Below are 16,496 nucleotides of genomic sequence, written 5' to 3'. Positions count from 1 at the left end.
TGTAGTAGTCTCTTATGATCCTTTGTATTTCTGTAGCATCTGTTGTAACCTCTTTTTCATTTCTAATTTTATTGATTTGCACCCTCCCCTTTTTTTCTTGATGAGTCTGGCTAAAGATTTATCAATTTTGTTTATCTTTTCAAAGAACCAGCTTTTAATTTCATTGATCTTTTCTATTTTTTTCTTCATCTCTATTTTATTGGGTTGGCCAAAAAGTTCTTTCAGTTTTAAGTAAAAATAAAAGACACAGTTTTTCATTTTCACCAAGAATTTTATTGAACACTGTATTTACTAACCGAATGAACTTTTTGGCCAACCCAATACTTATTTTTGCTCTGATCTTTATGATTTATTTCCTTTTGCTAATTTAGGGTTTTTTTTTTTTTTTTTGGTCCTCCTTCTCTAGTTGCCCAACAAGGTGGAAATTTTAAAAAGTTATGAAGACATAGGTGAATAAAGTAAATTTTGATTGGGATTAAACAGAGGAAACAGGAGATTCACAGAACTTATCCCAGCAGGGTGGAAATCTTCAGATGGCCATTAAGAAACAGGATGAATAAAACAGACACAGGTGGGATTAAAACAGAGGTTTTAACACAGCACTACCAAAGGTTGAGTGGGACTCCCTGCTGGTTCCCCAACATTGAAGGGCCCCAAATAAGTCTGCTCTATTTATCCTAGTTAGGAGAAAATTTAAAAGTCTAAAGGTAGAAATGACAATGAGAAATTTAAGCAGCAATCAATTGGGGCAGTGACTAGGCAGATTAATCAAGATAAAGACTGACAAATGGCCCAAAACCCCTTGGTTCAATCCCTAGCTGGGGACCCAAAGACTTTTGTACAAGAGTGAGTAAAATGGTCAGGAGTGGAGAAGAGAAGTTTCCCTTGAGCTGTGTTACCAAAGTCCACTAGTGAAGGCCTGATGTGTGCTACAATTAGACTGAAAGAAAGTAAAAATATAATGGTTGATAGGATTATGAAAGTTGACACTTCCCCTACCTAGTATTACAAAACCAAAACCCATTGATGAAGTCTCAATGGGGGCTACAGTGAGGAGCATAAGCGATGATGGAATTACAGTATAAGTTTGTAGGAGACTTGGTGTGTTTGAACTGGTTTCATGTGAAGTGACGGTGTTTTTTTTCACCTGATTATATTTTGGGGATGGACACTGTATCTCACTGGGGAACATTTCCCTTATCTAGTATTGTAAAACAGAAGGGATGGAAAGCCACCCTTCAAGCATTATTAACTGGACATGCTCTATGGAACCAGTAAGATTGTCTGAGCCTGCAGTGTGGAACAGAAGTTGGAGTGCTGGTAGGGACAAAACTCTCTGTGCCACAGCCCTATGTGGAACGTAGACTGAGGCTTATGGCAAAAATCTGTGAGTGCCTCCCAGCAATGACTACTTGAACTTCAAACTACAGAATTTCCATTTGAGGGGTGTTTACTACCTAGCCACTGGACATTATTAATTGAAGCTACTCATATGACTAAAGGACATAAAATGATACTGAAATGTGAAATACCCAAAATGTCTGGGATGATGGAGAAACACCCTAATAGGGATGGCAGTGCCTGGAAGAGTTCCACCATAATGGAAACGGTTTATACAGGAACATGCTGTCTGGGGAATACAAGGAGGAGACTAACAAGCTCGGTGTCTCTTTTCCTCTAGGACAGATTTTGGAGTCACCCGAGAAGCTGCCGGGACCGACTGCCATGTAGACAGTGCCCTATGAACAGCTCTTAACTGACCAACCAAGAGCTTCTTCGTTTATGGGTAGCAGTTCCAAGGTGGATGGATAACATACTATTTGGAAGTCCATTGCTCTGACTGAGGAAGGTAAAAACAAATCAGACAGGCAAGGCTGAACTGCATGCTGTTTTCCCAGCAGTGATGAAAGAATTGAACAGTGATATAATCTCCTATCTTCTGTTTTTTACTGAGTCATGGGCAGTGGTCAATGGCCTGGCCATATGGTCAGGCAGGAGGGCAATGGAAACCTGGCCTATTAAAAGGATACCCACATGGGACACACAACCCTGTGGAAATCACTGTGGGAACTGGAGGGATGCATTAAACTAGAACATGCTGATGCCCATCAGAAGAACTCCTTTCCAGGCTTGGAAGGTGAACGGAATCAACAATCAGATATCCCCCTGCTCTCTCTCAAGACGGCCACCTGGGTCCATGAAGTGAATGAATATGGGGTTAGTGCAGCAATGCAGAGATGGGCTGAATCTAGACCCATTCTTCTTGTACACTCTGAGTCACAAAATGCCAATAAAAACTGTTCTGTCGACCAGCAAAAAAGACAGAGACTGCAGATGGCTATGTGGCAGATTTCCTGTTAGGAAGGCCCTGAACATAGCAAGTTAGTTGGTAGCCCTGGGGGACTACAAACGGTTCTTTACACGTAGAGACAGTGACTCTAGGCGGGGCTTTTCTTACCCAGTGGTAGAGGCAAATGCTCAGTTACAGTTTCTGGTTCAGCACTCTATATTGTTGTTGTTGTTGTTTTTAACACCTTTATTGTAACTATGTTTTTAATCTTTGTTACAACTCCTAAGGGCCTATAGGGCAAGATGTGCCTTCACTCCATCTGAAAAAATGGGGCTAACAGTGATTGCTGCTATATGGGCTGGTGGTAAAGACAGCCCACCTGTTCTGCACCTATGTAACCTTAACTTATCTGAATAGAAGTGGATGAGGGGGAGGCACCTGCTAGCCTAGTATTGCTGTCTGTAATCTAGACCAGCACAGTTGCTGAACCTAATGTCCCTTCCAAAGGTGGAGAAGTTTGGATATGAACAGAGAAAGGGAAAAAAGGAAAAAAAAAAAAAAAAGGCTCAGAGCAAGAGATGATACCATCTCTTAGCTCTATTATACTACATGCCTGAAAGGGTGAAGCCATATACTGTATCTCTGACACCCCTCCTGCTGTTTTTTTAAATTGAAGTATAGTTGGTTTACAATGTTGGGTTAGTTTCAGGTATACAGCAAAATGATTCATTTATACATATGTATGTACAGATCTATTCTTTTTCAGATTCTTTTTCATTATAGACTACTATGAGATATTGAATACTGTATAGCACAGGAAACTGTAAGTCCTTATTATCTACTTTTTATATAGTAGTGTGTATTTGTTAACCCCAAACTCCTGATTTATCTCCTTGCCCCACACTGCCACTATCCCCTTTGGTAACCAAAAGTTTGCTTTCTATGTCTGAGTCTATTTCTGTTTTCTAAATAAGTTCATTTGTACCTTTTTTTTTTTTTTTTACATATAAGTGATATGTATTTGTCTTTCTCTGTCTGACTTACATAGTATAATCTGTAAGTCCATCCATGTTGCTGCAAAATGACATTATTTCATTCTTTTTAATGGCTGAGCAATATTCCATTGTATATATGTACACCACATCTTCTTTATCCAGTCATCTGTTGATGAACATACGTTGATTCCATGTCTTGGCAATTGTAAATAGTGCTGCTGTGAACATAGGGGTGTACATATCTTTTCAAATTAGAGTTTTTGCCTCTTCTAGGTATATGCCCACGAGTTGGATTGCAGGATCATATGATAGCTCTATTTTTAGTTTTTTAATGGACCCTCTCTATACTGTTCTCCATACATTCGGATTCCCTTTTCTCCACACCCTCTCTAGCATTTATTATTTGTATACTTCTTGATGATGGCCATTCTGACTGGTGGGAGGTGATAACCTCATTGTGGTTTTGATTTGCATTTCTCTAATAATTATTGATGTTGAGCATCTTTTCATGTGCCTGTTGGTCATCTGTATGTCTTCTTTGAAGAAAAGTCTCTGGGTCTTCTGCCCATTTTTTGATTGGGTTGTTTTTTTGTGGTAGAGTTTTATGAGCTGTTTGTATATTTTGGAGATTAATCCCTGTTGGTTGCTTCCTTTGCAAATATTTTCTCCCATTCTGCAGGTTGTCTTTTCATTTTTTTCATTGTTTCCTTTGCTGTGCAAAAGCTTTTAAGGTTTAATTAGGTCCCATTTGTTTAGTTTTGCTTTTATTTCCATTACTCTGGGAGACGTATCCAAAAAATATTGCTGTCATTTATGTCAGAGTCTTCTGCCTATGTGTTCCTCTAAGAGTTTTATAGTATCCAGTGTTACATTTAGGTCTTTAATCCACGTTTGAGTTTATTTTTGTACATGATGTTAGAGAATGTTCTAATTTCATTCTTTTACATGTAGCTGTCTACTTTTTCCAGCACCACTTATTGAAGAGACTATCTTTTCTCCATTGTATATCCTCATCTCCTTTGCTGTAGATAAACCGACACACCTGTGGTCAATTAATTTCCAGACTTTCTATCCTGTTACATTAAATCTGTGTATTTTGTGCCAGTACCATACTGTTTTTGATGACTAGCTTTGTGGCATAGTCTGAAGTCAGGGAATGTGATTCCTCCAGCTTCATTCTTAAGATTGTTTTGGCTATTAGGGGTCTTTTGGTTTCCAGCCAAATTTTAAAATTATTTGTTCTAGTTCTGTGAAAAATGCCCTTGGTAATTTGATAGGGATTGCACTGAATCTGTAGATTGCCTCAGGTAGTATGGTCATTTTAACAATATTGATTCTTCTATCCAAAACCATGGTATCTTTCCATTTGTTTGTGTCATCTTCAATTTCTTTCATCAGTCTTAAACAGTTTTTGAAGTACAGGTCTTTTGCCTCCTTACATAGGTTGATCCCTAGGTATCTTATTCATTTTGATGTGAATGGTAAATGGGACTGCTTCATTAATTTCTTCCTTAATTTCTCTTTCTGAAACTTAAGAAAACAATTTTCCACTCCTGCTTTTGAAACCTGCAAACCCATGTGCCCTCATGCTGGGAGACTTTCTCATGATATGACAATGTACTAAATAGTTATTAATGACAAACTGGGATGCCAAGTATCATTTAACATTTATGACTGTTTTACTATAGGGGATACATGTTCAAAGACCAGGGAGTGGATTGTGATATTTTGATTTATAAAATATAAAGGATAGGGTTTAGACAGTTTCTTGGTTGGTGAAGGTGTGGAGATTTGGAGAGAGTGGAGCACTAGGAGAGGGTATGGAAGCTCCACCTCCTTTCTCCATAGCTTGCCCTATGCATCTCTTCCATCTGGCTGCTGCTGACTTATATCCTTTTATAATAAACCTGTGATCTAGGGTGAAGTGGGTTTCCTGCATTCTGTGAGCTACTCTAGCAAATGAGAATCTCTGATTTCCTCTGATATACAGCCAGTCAGTCAGAAGTTCAGGTAACAACCTGGCCTTGTGATTGGAAAGGAGGGGTGCAGGCAGTCTTGTCGGACTGAGCCCTTAACCGTGTCAAAATTGAGTTGAATTATAGGATATCCAGCTGTTCCTAAGAACTGCTAGGTGGCATGGGGAAAACTACCCCCCCACACACACTTTAATGTTCTAATAAATACATTTCAAACTTTTATTAGTTTTACTGTTTACTTAAGTGATACTGACTGTATTATAATTTATTTTTTGGTTAGGTTACAAGCTAGTCTCACAGAATAAAATGGAAAACTTTCTACCTCTATGCATGAGAATCACGTATTCTTTGAATACCTTGTAGACCTCACAAGACCATTAAAACTCAGTGATTTTTTTGGAGCCAGATGAAACGCTTGCATCAAAAGGCTTCACTAAGATAATTAGGTTAAATCATATGAAACTGCCAAAATTTGACTGGTTTTGACTTCAATGAGCAATTTTGTATGGTTCAACCTAATGGTTATAAACTGCCATTGTTGATTCAAGGATATTTTCCTAGAAAATCAACCGTTTTCTGTAATTTTTCTAAATTATTGTATAATAGTACAATATATATTTGTACAATTATTTGTACAATTTGTACAATTTCTAAACTATTGTATAATAGTACAATATATATATTGTACAATTGTATAATTGTACAATCTTTTAATCACCTTCACATTGGAGTGAGTTTAATAGTACCATGTATAAAAATGTCTTCAACTTCTGAAGAGAAATTTTGGTAAAATTATGGTATAAGTAAAGGTTCAATAAACTTAAAAATTCCAAGCATAAATTCTTATTCCCCATCTAACCTGTAAACCCCTAAGAAGGCCACAGGTTGCTTTCAGGGGCTCTGTAAACATGTGAGCCAAATTTATATGTGAGTGCATACATCATACATGCATGCTTTTGGGGGAGAACCCAGTAGCTTTAGCAAATTCTCAAATACCTGAAGTCCCAAATAACTTTAGAGAGTTTTGAAATGACATTTAACAAGGTACATACATAAAAATGTGATGGAAATTCTATTAAATGGAAGACAGGAAAAATACCATTTCATTCTATTTCATTTAAGGATTAAAAGTACATAAAAATATAGAAGGAATGAAAACCATTTTATATTAATGCTAACATTCTTCTGGAAACTATGTGGATAGGTAGACATTTTTCAACAAACCGAAAAGACACGTGACTTTCATCCAAGGTTTGTAAACTTCTATATGTGTTTCTACATGTTTTTAGAGATGAACAAACTAAAGAGGAAGATGAGGACAATAGAATAACAGGAGAAAATAAAATGTGAGATAAAGGAGACAGTTAGTTAATGAAAGGTGAACACAAATTTTTTTTCCAATCACAAGGTAGTGAACACAATCATAAAAAGAGGGAAAACAATGAGAAAAAGAGCATTAACCATGTAATGGCTTACCTTGACAACGACCACTGGAAAACGAAAGTAGGGAGGTACTGAAACAACATGGAAGGAATAGAAAATTGAAAAGCAAAGAGAAGGCTAAAAGGAAAGAGTGAAGCAAAACAATGAAAAATCTTATTTTGAAAACAGTATTTCAGGTTTCTCTGAAGCATAATGAAAAAGAAAAGGATAAAACTAACCTGTTGTACAAATTCCAAGGGTACTGGTGTGGCCTGTGTAAATGCTTCTAGATGAATACCATGCACAGGGTCTTCAACTATCAGACAGCCAATGTCAAACCATCTGCAACAGAATGTATGAGTTTCACATTGTGTATGTGCTAAATGAGTTATGGTGAATAAAGTACTAACATTCCAATAAAACATTACCAGATTGACTAGAAAAACATTTCCTTGAAATTTTCAATAGGACAATCTATAAAACAACATATAAAATTACCCTGTTGGCTTAATTCAGAGCAGGAAAAAAAACAAAAAATAACTGAAATTACTCATCATGGAAAGTTCCTTTTCTTGCTAAGATTTGGAGAAAAGAATGGCAATTAGGGGTGCTCAAATATGCAACAGATAAATCTACTCATTTGAAAATTCAAATAACATCATAATTTAAAATGTCACTTGCTAAAATATGGGAAAATTTATATTACCAACTCTATAATTAATATATAGCCAAGTTGCAAAGTTACTATAAAAATAAACTCATTCAGGAAATAATAAATCCTCTCCTCATTCCTGATAATTCCTTCTAATCACACTTTCTGAACTGTTCACAACGAATCTGTTTGAAAACAGCCTCATGAAATCAAGAAAACTTTCTTCAATTTAAAGATACACGTAAAAAGTCATAGTTAAAAACTGACTTAGGTGAGGTCATCTGTAATATCACTAGCACTTTAACTAGCCAGAATCAGGAAATCATGAGTTTAAATAAGATACAGAGCAAGAAAATTTTAAAATATACAGATTAAAGTGCGATGAAATACAATATGATTAGGAAACTTATTTACATATTCAAAGAAACAACAAAACAATATGTAGAATAACTTTTGAGTTTATAATGTCTGTAGTATTCACATCCTAAAATTTTCCTTTAAATTAAGAACCTTAAATAGTTATTTTATTTATTATATGAATCATTATTTTAAATAATTTATTTGGTATATGATGAATCAGTGTTTTATTTTATATGATTTGTGTATTATGCAGATGGCAGAGAATAACTGTAGTGACTAAGCTTCCAGGCACAGCACGGACGTCCTGACAAGCAGCAACCCTGAAGGTACGAGCAGTCTCCCCTACAATGCCGGTGATCACACGAGAAAAACTCCCCTTCCTCTGCAAACTACTGTCACGCTCCCGAGCGTGTCAACCTGGATATCCCATCCTTCTCAACTCAAATCTAAACTGCCGTCACTGTCATGCCCACCGAGGCCTCTTCCATTTCCCTGACTAGTGCTATTGGCTGAGGAAACGCTGTCTTCTCCCTCCTTCCTCCTGTCCTTCCACCCCACTCCCACTCCCCACCCAGCAGGAGGAAAAGTGGTGGTCTCCACTGTTCACACTCAAGGACAATTGCTAAAGAATGCTCTCCTTCTCCTCACCCTCTCCATGCGGTTGGGGAAATAAGACAGACTCGACCAATCCCATATGGAAGCTACTTAGACTTAAAAAAGGCTTAAGAATGGTGGTTCCAAGACATTTAGATTTCATGTAGCAGAAAAAAAATCAAAATAGCACCTGAGGAGCTGACACAGGTATGCCAATTTGTGTTTTATCAAAGAAAGACCATCCACTACCACCAGTCACTTCACAGAAGGACATTTTAACCCATTTCACACATAACCCTTGGTTTTAGAACTTGATAGGTTAATCTCAGAATAAGGACAATTCATGTTTACACAGGTTATTTTTCCATTTTGGTATAAAACATGCTAATTTCCCTCATGTAGCATGAACTGATGCAAAGTTTATCACAAATAGCTAGGTCTATACTGGCTTTACTATTAGGAGGCAAACACCAATGGTCTTTTCTTGACTCAGTTATAAGCATGTATTTTCCTGACTATCTTCTGTGCATTTATTTTTCATAGGAACACCACAGAGAGAAGTAGCCAAAGCAAACGATCAAGTGTTTTGGGTCATGGGTTTGCTGTTTGTTCTCATGTCCTTCCTCTAGTCCCCTTCTGTATCTTAATATTACAGCCTTTTCACCCTCTCCTCCTTAAACCATACTGGAAACCATCCACAGACTTCCTAATACCAATTACTATTCCTAATCTCCCTTATTTGCTAGCCTTCTGCTCAAAGAAAGGTAGGAAAAATAGCACATCTAGGTATGATGGAGCAGTTGATGGCAGACCAATGCTCCCAATGAAAAGCTGGATGAGTATACAAGTCATATCTAATGGCATCCAAGAGCTGTAGAAGCAAGGAAGACAAAATGGAGTAACATTCTGGACAGGGACAACCTTTCAAAGGTATGCTGAAGACTTTCAGCTGACCCTAAGCACAACCCAGCCTGGACTCAGGTCAGTCTATCTAAAGTGCACCAAACTACTACCCCTTCCACGCACCTCACTACTCTGTTTATTAGAGGGAAGAGTGAACCTTCTCAAAATTACCTCAAGACTCTCGAGTTTCTTATAAACAATGCCTGGCTTTCCAAGATTATGAGGCATCCACAAAGACAGCACCTTATCGTCACACCAAAAGGAGGCTAAAAGAGGCCCACACACTGGATTCAGTAGACAAAGATCTTAAAATAAATATGACTCATATTCAAGGAAAGAGAGAGGTAAAGATAGTCGAAATAGAAAATATAGGTATTCAAATCTACTTTTTAAAAAAAATCAATGTATGGGCTACACAGCAGAAGAATCAGAGTGAGGAAGTAGGGGAAAGAGGGGACTGACCAAAATGAGAGCTCTGAGGCACAGTCAGGAGGTGACAAGCATGTATTTATAGTCCTAGAAAGAGAAGAGAGAAAATGGGCCAGAAGCCAATTCTGAAGATCCAATGGCCAAGAACTTTCCAAAACTGACGAAAGACATAAAATCCAATCAAAGAAAGAATCAAGCTCAGGGAATCAACAAAAATTCAATACCTAAGCAAACACACACCCCTGTACCTACCATACGAAACTGCAAAAGTAAAATGACAGAAAAAATCCTAAATGCAAAATGCAGCTAAACAATACATTCTCTTCACAGAAACGAGCTGGATAGCTGATGTAACAGAAATGATGGAAGCCAGAAAACAGTACAACAGCATCTTTAAAGTACTGAAAGAAAAGATCTGCCAATCCAAACTTCTACATCCAGAAAAAAACACCCTGTGAAAATAAAGGTGCTTTAAAGGCTCTTTCAGACAAAAGCTGAGAGAACTCCTGGCTAAAGTCTTCCATCACAATGTGTATAGTACCAAAGGATGCTCTTTAGGCAGAATGAAAATGACCCCAGACAGAAAAACCAAAAATGCAGGAAAGAATTCAGAGAATAAATATAAGTGAATAGAGTGTACAGAAATATTGTGTGAAATATATCACAATTAAGATACTTACTTAATACTGCAAAAGATGAAGGGGGTAAATGGTATTGAAAGTAGTTCAGTATTATCAAAGTCATAATTTTTATTAAAACATAATACATGGAAAAAGGCACAATGGAATCTCTAAGGTAGCCCTTAAGTGAATATTTCAGTTTCCCCCTCTGTTAACCTTTTAATATTCATCATCACTGGATGGTTGCTTGGTGCTTACATAGAAAGTTCCAACTTCCCAACCTAGCAATCAAAGCTCTTCAAGCTACTTTCTGATTTCCTATCCAACAGTGTTCAGCCAAGCTGATAAAATCACTGACCCCAGAATACATCTTAATCATCTTCACACTTTTCCTCCATGCAGAATGTCCCAGCTATTCTTTTCTACTTAACCAAATTTTACCTACTCTTCAAAATTCAGCTCAAGTCCCAATCATTCACGGATCTTATCTGACACCATCTCCACATCAAGTTAATTCCATTGAAAATGTACATAGCATTTTATGTACAGCCCACGTGCAGCAACGAAGACCCAATGCAGCCAAGAATTTAAAAAATAAGAAAATATGTTCCTCTACTGACTGACGGGTGTTTGGTGATACCTATCAGTGTGAGAAGATATTTAAAAAAAAAAAAAAGATGAATTATGTTGCTGGAGGGTTTTTCCAAACTAAATAGATGAGAGGTAGTGTTCAACAGAACTCAAACCTAGTGACTGCCTGCAGGCCCTCTTGCCATACCTTCCATTACTCTGAATGACTGTGTAAATGATTGTTGCTGGAGGTCAACATCCAAGCCAATAACTAAATCACTGTATCATATGTAATTGATTATTAACACAATCTTAGCATGCAGGGAACACAATGTCCATTTTATAATTAAAAAGGAGAAATGAGCAGAAATGTGAGCTGAGCTACACAGGTCACATAGCTAGTTAGATGACAGAGCTAGACCAGAACGTAATTTTCTCTCTGGTTCTAAAATAGGATACATTTTTTTACTAGATGTTCAGTGTAAGCAATCATATTTTGCTCCTAAGAGAAACATAATAAGCCTCTTACTGAACCATTATACGCCAACAAACTGGACAACCTAGAAGAAATGCATAAATTTCTAAAAGCACACAACCTGAATCAAAAGAAACAGAAAATCTTAACAAATGGATTACTTGTAAGGAGACCGAATCAGTAATCAAAAACCTCCCAACACACAAAAGTCCAGAACCAGATGGTGTCACTGGTGAATTCTACCAAAGATTTAGAGAAGAATTAATACCAACCTTTCTCAAACTCTTCCAAAAAATAGAAGATGAGACACACTTCCAAACTCATTTTACAAGGCCAGCATTACCCTGATACCAAACCCAGACAAGGACACTACACAGAAGAAAATTAAAGGCCCAATATCCCTGAAAAACAGAGATGTAAAAATCCTCAGTGAAATACTAGCAAACCGGATTCTACAATGCATTAAAAGGATCTATACCATAATCAAGTGGGCCAGGGATGCAAGGATGGTTCAAAATGTGCCAATAACGCGATGTGCTACACCACATTAACAAAATGAAAGATAAAATCATACGATCATGTCAACAGAGCTATAAAAAGTATTGGACAAAATTCGACACCCATTAATGACGAAATCTCTCAACAGAGTGGATACAGAAGGAACATACCTCAACATAATCAAAGTCATATATGGCAAGCCCATAGCTAATATGCTCAACAGTGAAAAGCTAAAAAGCTTTTACCTCTAAGATCAAGACAAGAATGCTCACTCTTCCCACTTTTATTCAGCATGGTATTGGAAGTCCTAGTCAGAGTAATTAGGCAACAAAAAAAATGCATCCAAATCAGAAAGGAAGAAGTAAAACTGTCACTATTTGCACATGACATATTATATATAGAAAAACCTAAAGCTACCACCAAAAAACTGTTAAAACTAGTAAATTCAGTAAAGTTGCAGGATACAAATTCAATACCCCCAAATTTGTTGTATTTCTATACACTAACAGCAAACTATCAGAAGAAAAAAATTTTAAATACCATTTACAATTACATCAAAAAGAATAAAATAGTTAGGAATATATTTAACCAAGCAGGTGAAAGTTGTCTACTCTGAAAACTATAAGACTGATGAAAGAAACTAAAGAAGACACAAATAAATGGAAATATATTCCATGCCCATGGACTAGCAGAATGAACATTGTTAAAATGTTCCTATTACCCAAAGGAAGCTACAGACTCAATGCAATCCCTATCAAAATTCCAGTATTTTCCACAGAAATAGAACAAACAATCCTAAAATTTGTATGCAACCACAAGACCCTGAAGAGCCAAAGCAAATCTTGAGAAAGCAGAGCAAAGCTGGAGGCAATATGCTCCCTGATGTCAAATTATAATACGTAGCAACAGTAATCAAAACAGTATGGTACTTGCATAAAAAACAAAAATATAGATCAATGCAATAGAGTCCAGAAATAAACCCATGCATTTATGGCCAATTAGTTTATGACAAAACAGCCAGGAATATGCAATAGGGAAAGGACAGTCTCTTCAATAAATGGTGTTGAGAAAACTGGACCACAATTTCACACCAGAGATAAAAATTAATCAAAATGGATTAAATACTTGAGCATAGCATCTGAAACCATAAAAAACTAGAAGAAAACACAGGCAGTAAGCTCCTTGATATCTGTTGTGGCAATGATGTTTTTTGGGTTTGACACCGAAAGCAAATGCAACAAAATCAAAAACAAGTGGGACTACATTAAACTAAAAAGTTTCTGCACAGCAAAGGAAACTATCAACAAAACGAAAAGGAAACCTACCAAATGACAGACAATACCTGCAAATCATATATCTGATATGGGGCTAATATCCAAAATATATAAAGAACTCATACTAATCAACAGCAAAAACCGAACAATCCAATAAAAAAATGGGGAGAAGATCTGATTAGCCTCCTTTTCCAAAGAAGACATACAGATGGCCATACGTGAAAAGGTGCTCAACATCACTAATCCTCCAGGGAAATGCTAATCAAAACCACAATAAGATAACACCTCACACTGTTAGAACGGCTATTATCAAAAAACAAGAAATAAGTGTTCACGAAGAGGTGGAGAAAAGGGAACCCTCGTGCACTGTTGGTGGGACTGTAAATTGGTACAACCACTATGGAAAACAGTATGGAGGTTCCTCACAAACTGAACTACCAAATAATCCATAAAGTTCACTTCTGGGTATTTATCCAAAGGAAACGAAAATACTAACTCAACAAGACATATGCATCCCCCTGTTCACTACAGCATTATTTCCAACAACCGAGGCATGGAAGCAACTTAAATGTCTGCTGATGATAAAGAAAATGTGATTTATATACACACTCACACATAAATATGTATGTATATATACAATGAAATATTATTCCATTGAAAAGGAAGGAAAACCTTGCCATTTGCAGCAACGTGTATGGACACTGAAGTCATTAAGCTAAGCGAAGTAAGTCAAATAGAGAAAGACAAATACTGTATGATCTCACATGTGGGGGGGAAGCAAACTCACAGATACAAAGGACAGATTGGTGGATGCAGAGGCAGGGGTGGGAGGGGGAGTAAAATGGATAAAGGGGATTAAAAGGTACAAACTTCCAGTTGTCATGAGAATATAATGTACAGCATGGTGACTATAGTTAATAATACTTTTTGTACATTTGAAAGTCGCTAAGAGAATAGATTTTGTCTTGTAAGTTCTCTAAAAAAATTATAACTATGTTAAAAAAAAATCCTCTTACTTGTCAGGAAGCAATTCTGCAATGAAGTTTTCTACTGACACAGCAGTCTGTTTTTCATGGATCACTCCAGTTCGACGCAAGCTATCTATCCGTTCCTGGGCACCCTGAAACAGTGTACATTAGAAACTATTTTAAATTATTCGGTTTTAAACATACTAATTTATGACTGTATAAGTAATATGCATATACATTTATACACAAACACATATACACTCACTGTAAACATGAGAACAATACAGAAGCACAGAGAGTAAAAAGTGAAAAAGCCCCATTGTATTCCCCTCAGTATTAAGAGTCTGCAGTGCATCTTCCGAATTATTCCTATATGCATTATTATTTTGGTTGCTATCATGAAATGGGTAATTTTTATATTACGTGTTCTAATTGGTTATTACTAATAAAAGGAAACTGTGCTTTTTAATGTTGATCTGGCAAGAGGCCATCTTACTAAATAAAAATCATTTATCAATTCTAGTAGTTTTTTAGTTGATTCTCTCTTGAATTTTTCTAGGCAGGCAATCATATCAATAGCAAATATGTTTTTTCTCTTTCTTCTGATTCCTTTTATATATAGCCTGTAAAGTTTGCACCAAAATAACAGTTATTTTAACTTCAAATGTATGCATTACATCAAAGCTTATTCAAGAAAATTAGTACCATTTACGAAACAAAATTGAGGGGCTGAGAACACTAAATAGATAACTCAAAATCATGAATTAAATATATACTTATGGCAGAAAACTAAAAGCTGGATTAATGAGGACAAGGTTGTTGTTTACTACTTTTATTTGAATCACTTCATAAAAGTGATCATGAATGATATGATGAGAATGTGTTCAAAAAGCAAGATAAAGCTATTTCTGAATAAAACTAGTCATGGATAATACCCCTATTTTTATCATGAACAGCAGAGCTAAGCAGTGAATGAGATTAAGGGGTCAATTCTTCTTCAAATGAAAATGAAGAAAGCTAAGATACTTCTAGAGACAACTGAATTTATTTCAGAGACAACTAAAGAAGTGACAACTGCATGAGAACATGTAGGCCAATCTGTCATTAGCTTATAAACATGAAAGATGAAAGAAGATATGAGTTAAACTACAATAAAGTCAAGCTGTATTTTTGCTTACTCTTGTATCTCTGGTACCTAGCATAGTGTCTAACCTAATAGGCAGCCAGTGAGAACTTACTACATGAAAAAGTGAACATGGGAAAAACTAAGGGCTTCTGAAGGCCTATATGGCTAATATTAGGAATCTAAAGAGTGTAAATATGGCATCACCAAATCTAATCGTGCACGAGGAGGTCACTGTTGAATCTGAAAGAAAATACAATAGCTAAGATGAACCTAATTCTTTGTACTGGATAATGTAAATCTGTTCCGAAATTTGGGAGGAGTAAAATAATTCCCTCCTCCCAAAAGGTAGTTATGTCTAATCTTTTACTATAAAGAAGTTTAAATAAGCGTTAATTCAGTAAAAAACTATTAGGGGATTAGTGGGATGTTTAGAGATTCATTCGCAACTCTTCAAAGGTGCTATCTCAGCTACACACTACAACAAAATATTCCTAGATTTTATGCTCCCAGGAAACAGAAACTAAGTTGGTTCATTTTTTTACTATCCTACAGCACAGGGCTTTATACTTCATAGGGTTCACAAAATATTGAACTGAAATTAATTAGCACCTATAAAAGATAGGACAATGAGTTAGGTAGACAAGTGTAATGCTTGTTTTTATGGAATCCAGAAGAGAAAATGAAGAGGGGGTAAATCAGCCTCTTTCCTCCTCTGACCACAACATTACTTAAGTGTGGCATCTTTTGGCGTCACAGAGACACTTTGATATTAGTCACTACCAATGTTTTGAGACGGGAATTTTAACTTTATTTTTCAGCAGTGTAGGGTACCAAAAATTAGGTAGTTTAGAGGCCACACTGAAGTAACTGTCTCAGAACTGAAGTAAGATGCAGAAATGCCTCTAGAGCTTATACTGTACTCTGAGAGCTTATACTAAGCAACTTGGTTCAGATAATCAAAATTCCATGCTTCTTCAAAAATTCTTACAGATATTAACTACATTTTTCTTGACTATAAGCTATAAAACAATGGTCAGAAATATAATTGGCTTTTCAGTAAAATTAATACTTGGCATTGGAGAAGTTTCAGAAGCTTCCTAACTTTAATTACAGCTGATTTATTTCCTTAAACAATTTCATATGTTTAAAGGAAAACTTAAGTTTAGTCAAAAAAGACATTCACTTCAAATAAAATCTGATGGGGAGAAAAAAATCTGGGTTGAAATTTTAATATTCTATATTATTTTCTTTTTGTTAGTTCCCTCTACTGTTTCTGAAAAAAAACAAACCGTTGGGAAAATTACAAATCACTTTCCTATATGTATCAGTTTCAATGAATTTTAA

At 36.2% G+C, this 16,496-nt stretch overlaps 1 protein-coding gene across 1 annotated transcript in view; it reads right to left on the bottom strand.

Moving 5' to 3' along the window:
• PRRC1 (proline rich coiled-coil 1) overlaps positions 1-16,496 on the bottom strand; it is a 36,526-nt gene that overhangs the window by 6,353 nt on the left and 13,677 nt on the right. The window contains exons 6-7 of the mRNA XM_065874848.1: positions 14,075-14,178; positions 6,923-7,025 (exon numbers count right to left, since the gene is read on the bottom strand). Of these exons, the coding sequence (XP_065730920.1) occupies positions 6,923-7,025; positions 14,075-14,178 (207 nt within the window). The remainder of the gene's footprint in view (positions 1-6,922; positions 7,026-14,074; positions 14,179-16,496) is intronic.

Source organism: Phocoena phocoena, chromosome 3 (genome assembly GCF_963924675.1).
Source record: "Phocoena phocoena chromosome 3, mPhoPho1.1, whole genome shotgun sequence".
NCBI lineage: Eukaryota > Metazoa > Chordata > Mammalia > Artiodactyla > Phocoenidae > Phocoena > Phocoena phocoena.
Note: the sequence above shows the minus strand (reverse complement) of the source record. Positions and strands in the feature narration are given on the sequence as shown.